At 42.2% G+C, this 18,540-nt stretch overlaps 1 protein-coding gene across 1 annotated transcript; it reads right to left on the minus strand.

Moving 5' to 3' along the window:
- Window positions 1-2,088: 2,088 nt before the first annotated feature.
- LOC121860112 lies at window positions 2,089-18,239 on the minus strand. The gene is made up of 5 exons (XM_042357141.1): window positions 17,560-18,239; window positions 6,180-6,267; window positions 4,115-4,249; window positions 3,063-3,806; window positions 2,089-2,806 (listed from the first exon to the last, which is right to left on the minus strand). Exons 1-5 carry the CDS (start codon window positions 17,830-17,832, stop codon window positions 2,625-2,627), a joined length of 1,422 nt encoding a protein of 473 aa, XP_042213075.1. The 5' UTR covers window positions 17,833-18,239; the 3' UTR covers window positions 2,089-2,624.
- Between the last annotated feature and the right edge of the window lie 301 nt (window positions 18,240-18,540).

Raw genomic sequence — 18,540 nt, forward strand, 5'->3', positions numbered from 1 at the left:
CGCTGGGAAGACAAGAGAACAAATGCCAGTATTCTTGTTGACACCAAATGTAGGGGCATCGAGGCTACCATTATCCATGAACAACTACGCTGGACTGGTCTTGTTACCCGCATGGTCGACAGTAGACTGCCAAAGCAACTACTTTACAATCAACGAATAGTTAACGTAATGTCGGCGGGCAATTGAAAAGGTATAAGGATAGTCTTAAGACAAACCTGAAAAAGTGCCAAATCGACCCCCTCACCTGGGAGTCGATTACTCCACATCCTAACGCTTGGAGGAGCACCACACAAGGTGTCAATACTTTCGATTTAGTCCGACTGCACACCGAGGCAGACAAGCGCCAACACCGGAAAGACGCTGCCACCGTCCCTCCCGCACTAGATGTAGCCCCCCACATCTGCAATCGACTCTGCCGGTCCCGTATCGGCCTCTTTAGTCACCTCAGAACTCACCAACCTCGGTGACATCCTTAATAGCTCATATCATTGTATCAGAGCTGGATGTTCATCATACTTGATTCCGAGTGACTGGAAAGTAGTAGTAGTAGTAGTAGCATATATGTGTACTTGTGTATGCATATAATAGATAGATGACGTGTATATAATTTACTGCAGTTTATAATATATATTTTTTTCACACTAATTAACATTCATCGTAATAAAATAATTCATTATAAAATACAATTAATTTTATTTCCTTAAGTAAAAAAAAGAAATTACATTTTCTCTATTCTCGTTCATATACCAAGACAATATAGCTATGGGGAAATATAATTAATTACACATATCAGAAATAAATTAAATATTAGAAATTAAATATAATTAGATTTAACATAATATTTGTTCTATTACCTTCAGTAGTAACAAAGGATCACCAGTCATACACACAGGCTTTTATTTGTATTTAATTCTACCTAATACTAATTAATTTCTTACAGCTAACTTTATCTATATAATTTTACAGACTATACCATAAATCTCTATCATTTACATCAATTACTGAAGAGATCAATATAATTCATGGTGGTTAGTGTACAGTCTGAGTCAAAGGTTCGTCCCCTCCCAAAGTGAAGCAGCGTCGACACCAAATGAGATTAAACACATCCCCATCAGATGTCAGTCAGGGCTCGGAGACTCATTCCCAGTGTCTCAGTTTCACTCCGGGAGAGAACTTTTGTCCACGACTATACCTTAATGTTCTTGTGCACCTAAAACAGCACAGACCCACCCGTATCTGACACCGAACAAAGTGAGCCAATGTTACATAATATATTACAGTTTAAGTAATGATATTAAATATTGGGAAAAATCGTGGTCACTAGCAACTCCTGTTAATGCTGATGTTAAGCGTGTAACTAGGCTAGTAAATCCACGAGTCTATCAACAGTTGAAAATTTAAGTGATTACTACTCTGGTATTGGCGACTCCACATTATAAAATAAAGTTCAGGGGTGCTGGAGCCAGGCTTAAGGCAGTGCATGAGATAAATCACAGAAAGAAAACAGTTCCTGAGGATAAATTTGGTCTGTTCTTGAGGTCAGGAACATCTTTTCTTATATTCAAAACTCTTAAAATACTGAGTGTAGGTGTACAAGAATGCTATAGTATTACCAACTCAGGAAGTATTAAAGGCAAAGTTTATTATTATTTAAGTTTTAACACCTATCTTATCACGTCTATAGTATATATACACCAGTATAAAAGTCTATATAAAGTTATATACAACATATTGTACGAATATTAAGTTGTATAGGTTAAATATTTTATGTTAAATAGTTATAGAATTATGTTGTAGTCTCTCTCTCTCTCTCTCTCTCTCTCTCTCTATTCACGTCGAACAGCAAAGGGACCAGTTTAAAGAAGCCAGGAAACAAGGGAAACACGCGACGTTCAGTCATAAAACCCTTGTTGTGAGGGACTTTCGGGCAAGTGGACACCCGCCCACTCACCCACCCGCTGTACCAGCCCCCCTCCACCAGCCCCTCGATAACCCCCTCCCCACTAAGGGGGAACCAGCCACTGTCGTTATCACCTGAGGAGTCCCCCCACCCCCCTGCCTCCCAATTCGGGTACTGCACGTCTACCCTCTGTGGTAAACCAGCAACCCTCAACAGTACCGGTCATCTTAACTCTGTTGGTTGTAGCACTTGTGAGTACGTTATAACTTTCTTTGACCGTCCTTTTTCACACTTCAGTGACCGTGAGTTTTTGCTGTTCCTTAATCAGTGTCAACATTCCTACACTGATGATGCTAGTGTCATTCCCTTAGATTGGTTCGAAGAATTCAGTGGCTCCCAAACTGGGGATGCGTGAGGTGGGTACAGGGGAGGCGTGAGCCATCTGCCAAAATTTGCCATTTTTAGCTCAAAAAGAATATAATGAAGAAACTCTTTCAGGAGTAACTCTCTCTCCGTTTGAATCTTCCACACATCCGTACAAAACCAAAGTATAGCAGTCACCCCTATCCTTCTTCACCTACACTGACGGTGGCGCCAAACGGTACTGACGGTGGCGCCAAACGGTACTGACGGTGGCGCCAAACGGTAGTGACGGTGGTGCCAATCGGTACTGACGGTAGTGTTATGTGGTCTTGGGAGTCATTGAGCACAGGTGTTGGCGACTTTATCTCGCCCAGTGAGATAAACACAAGGAGATAAAGAGAAGTATGGTGGAGAAGGTGACTGGTGAGGGGGAGGTGTTGCCACAGGTACACAGCTTATGGTCCTCCCTCATTTTGCTGGCGGCAGTGATGGTGGCGGTTGTGGTTGTGGTGGTGGTGGTGGTAGGAATTCGGCTTCTCATATCTGAGAAGAAGAAAAACATTGTAAATCACTTAAATTTTGACGTCAAGTTTATAATTAATGAGAAATATTTACATTCTTATCCAGTTTACAAAATCATGTCCTCGTTTATTTTATTCACATCAAACAAAATATTCGTCATGACTTCATATACGAAGTGTAACATATGGTGTGTGTGTGTGTGTGTGTGTGTGTGTGTGTGTGTGTGTGTGTGTGTGTGTCACTATAATACAGCATTTAATAAAAAAATTCCTCTTACACTCTTGTCCTCCCTCAGAGACTGGACGAGACTCAACCAAACGGATGTCGGGTTGAAGGGAGGCTGCGTGTCCTGGTGTGGTAGCTCCTGGACACACTCTTCCACCACACCCCTGACCCTCCTTCCTCCCCCTGCTAAACTTCTTAGGGATCCTTCGCAGGGCTGGACTGGTTCCTGAAGGCGGCTCGTCAGTGTGCGTCGAGACTTCAGTGTGATCCTCATTCACTTCAGCATCTACTCCCTCAGGTAATGGGTCGCCCTCATCTTCAAATATCGCCTCCACCTCGGTAGCTATAAAGGCCAAAACCTCCTCCATTTCCTCGTAGTCTTCGTCTCCTCCGGCTGCTGCATCGACCACGTCATGTCCTCCTGCTGTATTCGGCAGCTTCGTGGTGGAGGCCTTTAGAAGGCGAGGTTGCTGACGATTAGGTTCTCCTTCTTCGGGGATGACTGTGATGATAGTTTCCTCCACCGTCTCCACTCCACTGTCCAGTGAAGTAAGAGGTTCTTCAGGCTTGTTGTACCAGCAGTTGTCCCCTTGCCAAACGGGCTGCAACCTCGTCAAGTCAATGCCGAGCTCCTCGAAGGAATTATGACAAGCCACCACGGACGTATTCGTATGCTTAGGAGACCTGGCCAGTGTAGAGTAGATCTCGACCTTCATACCCAGGAATTCGAAGCAGGAGTAGACGCAGGCAAAGCTGACGTAGTCGGTGTTGATGATGTGGTATGGCACTGGTGGTACTGTAACGCAAGACCCAAAGTAAGTTAACACGTGACTTTAACGTACTTTAATCAGTTACAGCGATACAGAATTAAATTATCCATCCATCACAGTGTAATAAACCAGTCCTTAACCATCAAATGTGTTATTAAGATAAATACGTGCAATTAATTTATCTCTCTCTCTCTCTCTCTCTCTCTCTCTCTCTCTCTCTCTCTCTCTCTCTCTCTCTCTCTCTCTCTCTCTCCACCAAACAACCTCCCCACCTACAGATACATCAGTCAACCATCAATTTATCGCTCATTAAGAACCTGGTCATTTTTCTCACCATTAGAGGAACGTATTTGCAGGTAGGGTCGGGGCTGGGTAGGGTCAATAGGCTCTACCTGGGAGATGCTGGTGACCTGCTGTACGAGGTCATTAAAATCGTCCCACCCAATACTGGTGGCGTCATACTGGCGACCTGAAACCACAAGTGAGAGAGCTGTAAAAAAGTTGTTGAATGGCAAGAAAGCAATTTGATATGTAGTGTCTGTGTATTAAAGGCGAAGAAGACATCAGGAGCTTTCCTCCTTCCCTGGATGAGGTAGCTACTGCCACCAAACAGATGAAAAATAACAAAGCCTCCGGGCCTGATGGAATCCCAACCAAGGTGTATAAACCAGGAGGACCTCTGCTTACTAGCAGTCTCCACTCTCTCCTGGAGAATATATGAAAAAAGGAGAAAATCTCCCAAGCTCTTAAAGACGCCTCCATCGTTAATATTTATAAGAACAAGGGAGAACCGGTAAGACTGAGGCAACTACCGCAGGATCTCACTGCTGTCCTTAGCTGGCAAAATTATCGCCTGAGTCCTACTAAACAGACTTCTCCCTGAGGAAGAAAACTTCCTTCCAGAATCTCAATGTGGCTTTAGACCATCACGTGGCACCACTGACATGATCTTTGCTGCCCGCCAGATACAGGAAACGTGCAGAGAACAGTGTCGTGACCTGTACATGGCCTTCATCGACCTAACCAAAGCATTCGACTCGGTCAACAAGGAAGCCCTCTGGGGGATCCTCAACCGTTTTGGCTGCCCACCAAAATTCATCGCCATCGTGAGGCAACTCCACGATGGCATGAACGGAAGTGTCCTGCAAATTGGCACCCAGTCTGAATTCTTCCTCATCCAAACGGGGGTAAAACAAAGGTGTGTACTGGCTCCAAATCTCTTTTCCATTTTCTTGGCTGCCTTTTTTACTCGTGCCAGTGCCATTTTAGCCGGCGGGGTGGCCATCACGTTCCGGATGAAGGGTCTTTTCAACATAAGGCGACTCCAGGCAGGAACAAAGGTGTCTGTAGCTTCCAATACTGAACTTTGGTATGTAGACGACCTCATCCTTGTCGCTCACACAAAACGCGACCTACAGGAGATCCTGATCACCTATGCAGATACATATGCGCACTTCGGCCTTGAGGTGAATGTTTGTAAGACTCAGATTCTCTTTCAGCCTCCCCCTGGTTCAGCAACACCTCCACCATCCAGCCTGCAAACATCGGATCATCTGTGTATCTCAAACCTTTGGCAGACTCGGTACTCATGTCTTCAGCTGTAGGGAGGTGAAATTATCTACAAAGTTGCACATATATCGAGCAGTGGTCCTCCCTACCCTGCTATATGGCAGTGAGACATACAGGAAGCACCTTAAGGCACTTGAAAACTTTCACCAACGTAATCTACGTTCCATCTTCCAAGTTCGCTGGGAAGACAAGAGAACAAATGCCGGTATTCTCGCTGCCACCAACTGTAGGAACATCGAGGCTACCATTATCCATGAATAACTAAGTTGGACTGGCCATGTTACCCGCATGGACGACAGTAGACTGCCAAAGCAGCGACTGAAAAGGCATAAGGATAGTCTTAAGACAAACCTTAAAAAGTGCCAAATCGACCCTCACACCTGGGAGACGATTACTCCACACCGTAATGCTTGGAGGAGCACCACACAAGAAGGTGGCAATACTTTCGAGTTAGACCGACTGCATACCGAGGCAGACAAGCGCAAACACCGGAAAGACGATGCTGCCGCCCCTCCCGCATTAGATGTAGCCCTCCACACATGCAACATCTGTGGACGGCCTCTGTAGTCACTTTGTAACTCACCATCGAACGTGACATTAATAACTCATATCATTCTACCATAGTTGGATGATTGCCATACTCGATTCCGAGTGGCAGCAAAGTAGTAGTAGTAGTAGTCGTGTGTGTGTGTGTGTGTGTGTGTGTGCGCGTGTGTGCGCGTGACTACTAGCCCCAATACAGACAATACCTAATATTATGCTAAAATAAATCATACCGGTATTCATTCCATTTTAACACTAAGGAATATATCAGAATTAATCTCACTCACCGTCCCAGATAAAGTTGGTTTTGCTACATTGCTTCACATCCACGTACGTATTAGGTACCTGCTCCACCTGGTACCACACCCCGCTGAACTGTGGAAGAGGGTACAAGGTGCTCTGATACAGTGTCGATTGACAGTAAAGATGTAGCATATGGGGATCACCTGAAGATTAACCTCCCTGCTTATTTCACCTAATGATTAAACACAGTAACGCTACCTGGAGAAGTTAGGTTAGGTTAGGTTAGGTTAGGCTAGATTAAGTAAGGCTAGTTTCGGTTAGGTTAGCATTATGGTGGGTACTCGTAAAGTGAAATAAATGGGAAGGGGGGATAATCTTCAGGTGATCCGCATACTGTACACTAAGCCTCTGTACACAAGTATGGGGCAATGGGTGTCCTGGAATCGAACCAGTGACTCTTAGAAAAATAAAAAAAAATGGTGTATCCACTCGGTTTCCGCACTCCCTTGTGAGGATTATAAGTGCATTGATCTTTACCTTTGAGAAGTGGATGGTGATTAGACAATTAGCGTAATGAATCGTTGTCAACCAATCATACTGTATGATGAATTACAGACCACAGTAACTTACGTCAGGCAGTGAAGCTGGTCACTTAATTAAATATATTCTTCTTAACTACACATACTAAATCATTACATGATACTTATTAATGATGACTTTATTACTGTATTACTGTATATTATAGTCTTACGGGTCAGGTGTTTGTTTACAGGTTCATATAATACATACAGTATGCATATAAGTGTGTAGGATCTTCCCCTACTAAGAAAATATCAGTAATTTTTTATCTAGTTTTCTACACCTGTTTTATAGTTATTGACACTGTCTGTCTCTTATCTTGACTCTTCTCTCACTGTGTTTGGTGAATCAAGGGAAAGAGAAACATATAATAAAGAAGGGAATAATAAAGAAGTGCATAACAAGTATAGAAAATGAATAAAAACAGATGGAAATAATTAATCATGCCTTCCATAAGACTCAGCAGGACTTTACCCATACCGAGTATTATAGTGTTAGGTAAATGAACTATAGTCCTGGCAATACAGTAGACTCAAAGACATATAATTAGGGTATGAATATTTTTGAGTGGAGTATAATGATGTTAATAACTTTTACAGTAAGTTGTCATCCATCAGATGTCAGAGAAGGATGAAACTCTGTCCGTTGCTGAAGTCACTTGGTCTTTTAACTGAACAGACACCTACAGCAGAACTACACTACGCTAACAAATTAAATAAGTCTGTTAATATCCAAACCGATTTGTGTACGTAAACGTCTCTGTGTTTACATTTACGTTTCTAAGCGACACATGCGCAGGTGTTTACAAACATAAGAACATAAGAATAGAGGAAACTGCAGCGGGCCTATTGGCCCATACTGGGCAGTCCCGTTTACACCCAACCCCTATTGCTCATATGAGCATCCAACCTATGTTTGAAGCAATTCAGCGTATTAGAGTTAATGATGATATTTGGTAACTTGTTCCACTCATCCACTACTCTGTTTCCAAACCAATGTTTACCTATTTCACGCCTAAATCTAAATTTGTCTAATTTAAAACCATTGTTACGAGTTCGCTCCTGGTTGGATAGTTTGAGTACCTTTGTAATGTCCCCTTTGTTCAGCCCTGCCTTCCACTTATACACCTCTATCAGGTCGCCCCTCGCTCAACGTCTCTCAAGGGAGTGCAAATTAAGATGCTTTAACCTGTCTCTATACTCAAGGTTCCTAATGCCCGGGATTAGTCTTGTCATTCTCCTCTGAATTCTTTCCAAGGATTCTATATCCATTCTGTAATACGGTGACCAGAACTGAACTGCGTAATCCAGGTGTGGTCTCACAAGAGCAAGATACAGTTTTAGGATGACCTCGCTAGTCTTGTAACTAACACTCCTTTGTATGAACCCAAGTACTTTATTAGCCTTGTTACGAGCAAAAACACATTGTTTACTTGGCTTAAGGTTCCTACTTATCATTACTCCTAAATCTCTCTCGCAGTCGGATTTCTATGGCATCGTTGTTCATCTGGTATCTGGTTTCCCTGTTTACATCTCCTATACTGAGTACTTTACATTTGTCCACGTTGAATTTCATCTGCCATTTTTCAGACCATTCGAAAAATTTGTTTAGATCTTCCTGTAGTTTTGCCAGTCCTCGTCAGATTTGATAACACGTCCTATTTTAGTGTCATCAGCAAATTTACTTATGTTGCTGTCTATGCCGATATCTATGTCGTTTATGTATATAATAAATAATAATGGTCCAAGTACTGAGCCTTGGGGAACTCCACTTGTGACGTTGCTCCAATGGGACTTAGTGCCGTTAATGCTCACTCGCTGTTTCCTGTCCTGTAACCACGCCCTAATCCATTTAAGGATGTCACCTTTGATGCCATGAGCTTCTACCTTTCTAATTAGTCTTTCGCTCTGTCGAAGGCTTTGCTAAAGTCGAGATATACCACATCATAATTGTGCCCCTCGTCCACCGATTCGAAAACTGATGAAAAGAATGTTAATAGATTAGTTAGGCAAGAACGTCCGCTTGTGAAGTCATGCTGGGAATCATTGATCAATCGGTGCTTCTCCAGGTGATTTCGAATAGAGTTTGAAATGATTGCTTCCAGTAATTTGCTTACTATTGATGTTAGACTGATTGGGCGGTAGTTAGAGGATAGTGATCGAACCCCTTCTTGAAAATCGGTATTACATTCGCAATCCTCCAGAATTCTGGTACTACACCTGTTTTTAATGACATGTTAAACAACTTTGCTAAGGGCATACTAAGCTCTTCCTTACATTCCTTTAATACTCTGGCAAATATCTCATCGGGACCAGGTAACTTATTAGGCTTTAGTTTGTCTATTTGCTTACTAATATCGTTACCAGTCACTACTATCTTGCTTAATTTGTTTTCTTCACTATCTCTGAATAGAGTCGGTGCCTCGGGTATCATGTTTAAATTTTCGGTGGTGAAAACTGTTGAAAAATATTTATTCAAATTATTGCTCATTTCTCCGTCGTTATCAGTGAGCTCGCCGAAGTCTGACCGTATTGGTCCAATCTTTTCTCGTGTTTTAGTTTGATACATTTGGTAGAATCCTTTGGGGTTTGTCTTCGCCTCCCTTGCTACCCTTACATCATTATTCCTCTTTGCTTTCCTTATCTCGGTTTTCACCCTACTCGCCAATACCCTATAATAGTCCCGGAGGCGAATTTCGCCACGATTTATCCTTCTACCTATAGCCTTCCTTTGGCCAATGATGTTCTTTAAATAATTATTTATCCATTTAGGGTCATTGTTGTCTGATCTGAGTTTTTTGTGTGGTATGTTCTGCCTTTGTGCATTAAGTAACTCACTATTTACATTGTCGTGGAACTCGGCAATCTCAGATCTCGTTATCAGGTCGGTGTCATCTGTCAGGTTCACAGCCAAGCGCGACACCCCCTCTCTCAGCTGCCTCTTTAAACTGTCAAAGTTTGCCCTTCTGAAATCTGGTACTTTAGTGGAATTTTCCTTACGTCTGCCCTGAAAATCTAACTGGAATCGAATTTCTTTGTGATCGCTGTTTGCAAGTTCGTTCCCTACCTCGACATTGCTAATTAGGTTTTCTCTGTTCGACATAACTAAGTCCAGTATATTATTACCCCGTGTGGGTTCGGTTATATATAACATAACTATAGCACCATAACAGGCTATATTTTATCCTGTCAAAGTATTTTATTTCATCCACCATACGCGTACATTTATACATATATACCGGTATTTTTGTTTTAACTTTGTGATAATTTGGAAGCTCGCTTGAATCAAACCGCCAGGGTGACGATAGCTCAGCCCATGAATCAACACTTGAAGGGCAGCCTACGGTGAGTCAGCTAAGGTGCCTCGTTCACACTACAAGTATGAAGTACAGATTTATAACTTCGTGTTAATACTTAAATTTTAAGTATAATAAACGCCGTGCTATACCGAGTTACTTTAATTTAAATGTTTAATAACGTAATAATGTTCCACTGACTGGTTTATCGTTTCGTTTAGCTTACCAAGTCTTCCATATGTTAACGTTCTATTTCTAAGCGTAGTATTTACATAACCAGACTCAGCTGTGACTAGAATGTGTTATATATATATATATATATATATATATATATATATATATATATATATATATATATATATATATATATATATATATATATATATATATAAATATATATATATATATACCCTGTATATATATAGGTAGAATGTTATTTGTTATATATAATTATATTGAATGTTACTTAATGTTTGTTTGTGTCATTTGCGTGAACATTAATCTCATAGGTCAGACACCAACACTCACGTCAGCTGTACAGTTGCTGGGTAGTCCTCACAGGTAAGATTATTAAGATAGACTAAGAACAGGTGATAAGACGTGATTATTTCAGGGTTCTAAGGTGGTACAATACTCTTACTGTGTGTGTATAAAAATAATAATAATAATTAACGGTTTTTTGAAGAAGTTCTGCAGCCCGAAGGCTGAAAATATACATTTGGAAAAAATGACTTATTACATACAAAGACATGGGGTGGGTGGGTCGTTTAACAAAAGCTTTCATTACTGAAAGGAGAAGGAACATGAATTGAACATACAAATTATTATAGTTTACAATTGATGGCCCGGGCTAGCCTCTTGCCGTACTGTGTGAGGTCACATGACGAAAGGAATCAATAAAGGGGATATAGATAAAGTTCTTATAATATCCGAGCAGAATAGGACTCGGAGCAACGGATTTAAGTTGGATAAGTTTGGTTTAGGAGGGAGATAGGAAGGGACTGGTTCACAAATAGGGTGGTAGACGAGTGGCACAAGCTTAGCAACTTTGTAGTAAGTGCTGGAACGCTGGAAAGTTTCAAAAGGAGGCTAGATACATTCATGGATGATAGAGAGTGGTAGTAACTCTCGACAGGAGCTGCCATGCACAGGCCAACCGGCCTATTGCAGACTCCTTTTTTTCTTATGTTCTTATGTTCTTATGTCTCGTGGTTCAGTAACTCGTCCGTAGGTGTTGACATGAAAGACCTCACGTGGTTATGGAGGCACCGGTTGGTGTGCTGTTCACTTGGTGCAGTAACTTGCCCGTAGGTGTTGACATGAAGGACCTCACGTGGTCACGGATTGATTTGATTATGCTGCATACAGCGGCTACTTTATTGTGCACCCCACACTCATCCTGTGAGCGGCAGCGCAAAAGGATTACAGAGTAGAGTTCACAACGAGTCATAATAATTAACCCCCGTGGTCAGGATATTATGGCACTGAATGTTACACCTTATTTCAATTACATTATTTGTTTAATTCTATACTGTTACGAACCACGCCATAAATTGTCATGATCTACCTACCCAGCACTACGAACCACGCCATCTATTGTCCTTATCTACCTACCCAGCACCACGAGCAACGCCATCTAGGGACGAAACCCGAGTATGACTACTCTTAGTTACCACTCTGGGGTTTCCCTTCTCCATATCCTGGTTGTTGCGTCACCTCCTCCAAGTCTTCTTCGTCAGCTCCAGTTCGAGGAGAGTTCAGTTCACTCTGGGAAGTGACCACAGGATCACCTATCCTGGAAACCTACGGCACAGTGACTACCTACCGTCTTCTACAATACTCAGCCTTACTCGTCAGCCATCTCAGCTCCGCACTTAAGTATTTGTATTCTTATATTGCCTCCCCCACCTCCACCTTGCTTCACGATTGTTTTATGTTGTATAAATATGTATATACTGTTAATGTTTAGGTTAAGTATGGTTAAGGGTAAATTATAGAAAGCTGAATATTTTGTTTAGGAATTTATGGTACTTTATTATACACAACAAAAACTCGCATCCTTTGTCTACCCTTTTATAGTCCGATTGTCTTTGTTTTTTTATTGTTGTTTCCTGTTGGGATCTGGGTAGACTTTTAACTATATTCTAAATCCCCAACTCGTAACAATACATAAAGGGTAACTTATTCACAAATGCGTGAGTACAGTCGTGTGAGGCAGTATGTCTGGCCGCACACTTTGTTATTCACATTTGCGTGAGAAGTATTCAAGCACATTGTGTATTTTGTTCTATACATGAGAAATGATATAGTTACTAAGTGCAAGAAAGGGGATGCAATCTTAATATGTTGGCTATCTTGCCATTAGAGACGAAGTGTTCTGCCATTTCACACACAGTGTGCTTGGAACTGCCCCTAAAAGGTTCTATTTTCACACAGTCGAGGACGTAATGTTCAAGTGTGTGGCCATATGTCTGGCCACACACTTTACATTTAGTTTTGCTTACATCTGCTTGAGGAACATACTGCCAGAGGTACTTATATCCAAACCTTAATCTAGCGGTTACAACATCTTGTAATCTAGTGATCTTGTTACTTGCTCCATATACATGTTTCACTTGATACATCTCATCATGGTAAACTATGGATCGACTAGTGCCTGTTTGCACTTGTCTACTTGTCAAATTCATCAATAAGTTCTTTCCTAATTACAGTTTTAAGGGTTCTTTTTGACAGACCCAAATTGTATTCAACGGTGTCATTGTTAGACGCGAGTTTGGCGAGGGCATCAACTCTGTCATGTTTTATGAGGCCTATGTGAGAGGGGATCCACAACAGTTTGTTCTTGAAACCCCAGTCAACAAGGTACACATATTTGTGTCTGGCTTCAGAGACAAGAGCGTGACAACTTGAGTTGAGGGTGTCAAGAGCAAGTAGTGAGGATAGAGAGTCAGTGATGATGGGACTGTCAGTGACAGTGGTTTCAATGAATTCAATAGCTGTGAGTATGGCAACTAATTCAGTTTGTAGAGTGGATGCCCAGTTAATTTTAACTCCTTTCTCAATTATATTACCGTCAGGTTCAGTCACAACAGTAGCACTTCCAGCCCTCCCACAGGCGATGTTTAGAGATCCATCAGTGTAGATGGTCTGTGTGATATTATCATCAGTCTGTAGAGTGTGTATGTGTTCAAGGGCTCTCACTTTGGCAGTGTGTTGGAGATAAATACTTTGTATAATTAATTTTTTAGGCGGATACGTCGGTATTGTGATATCGAGGGGAACTATCCGCCAGGGTGGCAGGAAGCGCTGTTGTGTCTCAACTTTGTACAGGTGGTCTAGTCCAAACATCTTCATATGTGTAGCTGTAGTTTGGATCCATTTAGACTCACCAGTCCCATGGTTCATACATTCTAGCAATTTTAAGGAAACAATGTCATCAGGATCAACACGGGTTCGATTCCCTGGCCGGTGGAAGTTGTTTGGACTTACTTCCTAGCCCCCATTAGTCCCTGTTCACCTAGCAGTAAAGTAGGTACCTGTTGTAAGTCGAAAGTTGCGAATTCGTATTCAGGGACAAGTTGTTGGAGCTTCCAATAACTTGATGACATAAACCACTGACTCTTCAGGCTTCTACGCCCTTGACTCTTCAGGCTTCTACGCCCTTAACTCATGAGGCATAAAGGCAAGCATGAACTTAGCATGCTTCCCTGTTGGACGCTGTAAACGCTTCTGCGCTTCACCTTACACAAGGATGTAGGGGAGTGCCCAATAAATGAAAAAAAAGGATCACCACGCAGAAGCCTCAGGGCTATCATGGGGTTGACTTCAATTATTCTATCTTTAACACTGGCTATACCTAGTTCTTTCCTCATATTAAGTACTTTAGTGCTGCTCATGGGACATCTTATGATAATTCTGAGAGCTCATGGAGACACCATGTGGTGTCGGGTGGTGTAACAGTACCTCACTCTCTGCTAGGTGGTGTTGTGCTATCCGTTAGTCAGGTCGAATCGAATTGAATCGATGGGTGAAGTAAAGTATGAAGAGATCTTGATGCTGGTGCATAGATTGGCGGTGCAGGAACTGGACTTGAAGAATGATGGTGGAATTTGGAGGGACTTGGAGTTGGTGGATAGTGCAAGAAGAAAAGCGAGGAAATTGGAAAATAGTAGTAGAATGCTAGGTCTTGGGGCTCAACCAAAGTGCTTCTGTTTTCTTATGTTTGTGTTTCAGCTAATTTTCGTCATAGGTATTACATTCATGTCAGGTGTTTGTATGTTTAGCAAATATTGCATTTTTATGCCTTACATTTTCGGGTCTTGTGTCCTAGCCAATGGTGGGGAGTCTAGGGCAGGTACTTGTGTTTCTGCTAAGAACATCCCGTCTTTTTATGATCTAATGTTGTAAGTGGTAGGGCTGCCAAGGTTGTCACTGGGGTAACGTTGCATCTTTCAATAGAGTGGAGTTGGTGTGGGTTCTAGGTACTACAGATAGGGAAGACGAATACAAACGTTAAGTATAAACTAGGTAACACGGAAATAGAAAACTCAGATTGTGAGAAAGATCTAGATGTATGTGTTAGCAACGACTTGAAACTTAGAAAATAATGTATTAGCGTTCGCAACAAGGCAAACAGGATTCTTGGGTTCATATCTAGGAGTGTGAGTAACAGAACTGCTGACGTTATCTTGAAACTTTACCTAGCATTAGTGAGGCCACACATGGATTATGCGGTTCAATTCTGGTGTCCTTATTATAGAATGGACATAGATTCTTTGGAGAGAGTACAAAGAAGAATGACAAAAATGATCCATAATATTAGAAACCTTCCATATGAAGAAAGACTGAAAGTTTAGGCTTGCATTCATTAGAGAGGTGTAGAGTTAGGGGAGATATGATAGAGGTGTTCAAGTGGGTAAGCAGGATTAACAAGGGTAAAATGGGAGATGTTCTGAAGCTCAGTAATAACGAAATAACTAGAACAAATAGCTTTAAATTAGATAAATTCCGATTCAGAAAGGATATAGGCAAGCACTGGTTTGGTAATAGAGTTGTGGATATGTGGAATAGGCTATCGAGTGCTATAGTAGGATCGGGGACGCTAGGGAGCTTCAAGACGAAGTTGATAGGTACATGGAAGTGCTGGGATGGGTGTGAAGGGATCTGCCTCTGTGGCGGGCCAGTCGGCGTCCTGCAGTATTCCACTTTCTTATGTTCTTATGTCGGGGTACTAACATTATGTTTTACTTTACTCGACACTGACTCTCGGACACACCTGAATGAATACACTTCCCACAGTAGGTAACTCACCCTAGACGTTCTGACAAGACTCACGTGTACCTGGACATAGGCCCAGTGGATGTTGGCTGGGCTGCCTCCTGTGGGAGGCTTCTGCTTAGCTGGTTCTGTGGTCTGGTCGGGAAGTCTCCCTCCTGACCTGGGGAGGGGACGTGCGTGACTCTGCTTAGTGAACCGAGTGACGACCCGAACGGGAGAGAGATGACAGCAACCAGAATGAGAATCAGTATGAGCAGGATAATGCCCGTGGACGGGACTGTGGGGCCTTTATATGGAGTCGGCCCAGCCGGCTTCTCCTCTAACCAATTAACACTAAACTGGTTTGATCTGGATAGCTCTGTGCAGGTGTGGTCCTGCCCAGGTGTCTTGGTTAGGTGAGGTTGTAGGTCACTCGGCTAACTCACGTCATTAGCGGGCGAGGTCAAGTCCCTAGGGTCGACCTGAGGTGTCAACCCGGAATGTGGTGGTACCACGAGGTCTGTAGTGTACTTGCTGTTATATGTGACATAATTCTGGGCTGTAAGCTTTGGTCTGACAATCAATCATTACACCAGATATCCCTCCTCCTAGTCACTGGCCTGGCACTTGACATTATTAGGGACCTGCCACTTTGCTATAAACAGATGAAATGTACCGAATTTCCAACACACTCATCATTCTGTCACTTTATGTAACTTGCTGACAAAACCCATGAGCCTTCAGGCTTCCACGCCCTTAATGCATGAGTCATAAAGGCAAGCATGAACTCCGCATGCTTCCCAGTTGGTCACTGTAAACGCTTCTGCGCTTCACCTTGCACACGATGTAAGGGGGTGCCCAATAAACTAGCCCCCTCCTGGGCAATCTGTAATGTGTGTGTGTGTACATAGTGTGTACATAGGCACAGTATGAACGTGTCCCATATATATAAGAATACTGTCAACGTCTCCTTTACACATACACACAAGCACGTTATTAACGCCTCCTGTACGGACATTTAACATAACCTAACCCATCTTAACCTAACCTAACCCCTAGTTATCGTTAACGTGATTTAACATTTTGAGTCTACTTAAGTACCTTTCGTTAATGACTCGATTATACAGCAAATAATACAAACAAAATATGCAAAACTTCTTTCCATTTTACGGTTTAGGATATCTTAATTATTTCAAATTTTTTCCTTCATTGAAATCGTAAAAATGTCTTCGCCTGATTCTATATTTCCTTGTTGCAGTGATATTTGGGTATAAGTTAGGTTAGGTTAAGTTTATATAAAAACATAAGAATGGAGGAAACTGCAGCCGGCCTATTGGCCCATACTGGGCAGTCCCCTTTACACCCAACCCCTATGTTTGAAGCTATCCAGCGTATTCGAGTTAATGATGATGTTTGGTAACTTGTTCCATTCATCCACTAATCTATTTCTAAACCAATGTTTACCTATCTCGCGCCTAAATCTAAATTTGTCTAATTTAAAACCATTGTTACGAGTTCGCGCCTGGTTGGATAGTTTGAGTACCTTTGTTATATCACCATTTATACACCTCTTTCATATCGCCCCTCACTCCACGTCTCTCGAGGGAGTACAAATTAAGATTCTTTAACCTGTCTCTGTACTCAAGGTTCCTAATGCCCGGAATTAGTCTTGGCATTCTCCTCCGAATTCTTATTTCGGTATTCTATATCTATTCTGTAGTTCGGTGACCAGAACTGAATCGCATAATCCTCGTGAGGTCTCACAAGCACAGGATATAGTTTTAGGATAACCTCGCTAGTCTTGTAACTAACACTTTTTTGTATGAACCCAAGTACTTTGTTAGCCTTGTTTCGAGAAAATACACATTGTTTACTAGGTTTAAGATTCCTACTTATCATTACTCCTAAATCTTTCTCACAGTCGGATTTCTCTATAACAACGTTGTTCATCTGGTATCCGGTTTCTTTGTTTACATCTCCCAGACTATGTCCACATTAAATTTCATCTACCAATTTTCAGACCATGCTAATTTTTTTTTTTAGATCTTCCTGTAGTTTTGCGGAGTCCTCGTCAGATTTAATTACACGCCCTATTTTAGTGTCGTCAGCAAATTTACTAATTTTGCTGTCTACACCTATATCTATGTTGTTGATGGATCTGATAAATAGTAAGGTAAGGTTTTTATGGTTAGGTTATGTTTGATTAGGTTAGGTTAATCTTCATGTGAAATTAGTAGGGGTAGTCTAATCTCCAGGTTCCCCGACAGAAAGTTAACACACACAAGGAAACTTACTCGTTGGAGACTAAGTTGCTCGGCCGTCTGGGCGTTGGCACAGCTGCCGTACAGCACCATTTCTGGGATGGCGAAGTTCATAAAATTACCTCCCACGGGCGTTACCACCGCCAGCGCCGCCGTTACCACCACCAACAGCAAGCGACCAGGCTTTGACAACACCTGGTAACGTCTTGACTGCAACAACGACCGTCTAATAGGTAAATACGTCGAGGATAGTCGTGAAGGAGGCGTTGAAGGGCTGCTGTAGGCGTTCACGACCTCATCAGCCATGTTTGAGGTGGCGATCTTGGCAGACGGTAGGGCGGGTTTCTCTCACTGTGAGTTGAGCTGAATTTCCTTGATATTGGTCTGATTTATCCTTTAGAAAGACAGATATTCTCCAGTGTATAGGTGAAGCTTACAATACTGTACACACACAAGTTGTATCTGTATGTGGGTTGAGTGTGTCCTTCTGTGAGTACTTCCTCAGCCTTCACTCCTCTGTGCTGACACTCACTTCAAACACCTATTACGTACCACAACCCTGTAAACCTTCCGTCGACCACAAAATCTTGATGTTGGTCACTCACTCACTCTCCTCCCACCGCCAAGAGACAGTCACCACAACCATTAACTCCCTCACTAACTGCGTAATACTATACTACGCCAAAAGCACCTCAGTGGTTCGAAGGGCGGGATATATTCCACGATTTCGTCAAGTTTTCCTTATCGCCTCCTGATATCCCACAACACTTGCTTATATCAACTTATTGTTTTTTTTAAATATAAACCCAAACAAAGACAATGAGGGTCGGGTATGAGAGAGGTAGACCACGAGTGTGTTTCACCAGCCACCAGCTCACAGTGAGGTAGGATTTTTACGAAACATCTTTTATACTCTCTCGTGTGTGTGTTGTCTGTCTAGGTTTACAGATAGTGTTTATCTCTGGGAGTAAAGAGAGTCGCTGAGTGATAGATATCCTTGATGACAGTAGCTAC

This window comes from Homarus americanus, unplaced genomic scaffold, assembly GCF_018991925.1.
Source record: "Homarus americanus isolate GMGI-L3 unplaced genomic scaffold, GMGI_Hamer_2.0 scaffold5831, whole genome shotgun sequence".
NCBI lineage: Eukaryota > Metazoa > Arthropoda > Malacostraca > Decapoda > Nephropidae > Homarus > Homarus americanus.

Bases quoted from the DNA above. Each gene is read 5' to 3' on its own strand.
- LOC121860112 (XM_042357141.1), bottom strand. From the start codon at position 17,832: ATGGCTGATGAGGTCGTGAACGCCTACAGCAGCCCTTCAACGCCTCCT. The intron at 4,250-6,179 runs GTGAGTGAGATT...TTGTGGTTTCAG, and splicing joins AACCAACTTTATCTGGGACG to GTCGCCAGTATGACGCCACC. The intron at 2,807-3,062 runs GTAAGAGGAATT...TCTTCTTCTCAG, and splicing joins CTCTGAGGGAGGACAAGAGT to ATATGAGAAGCCGAATTCCT.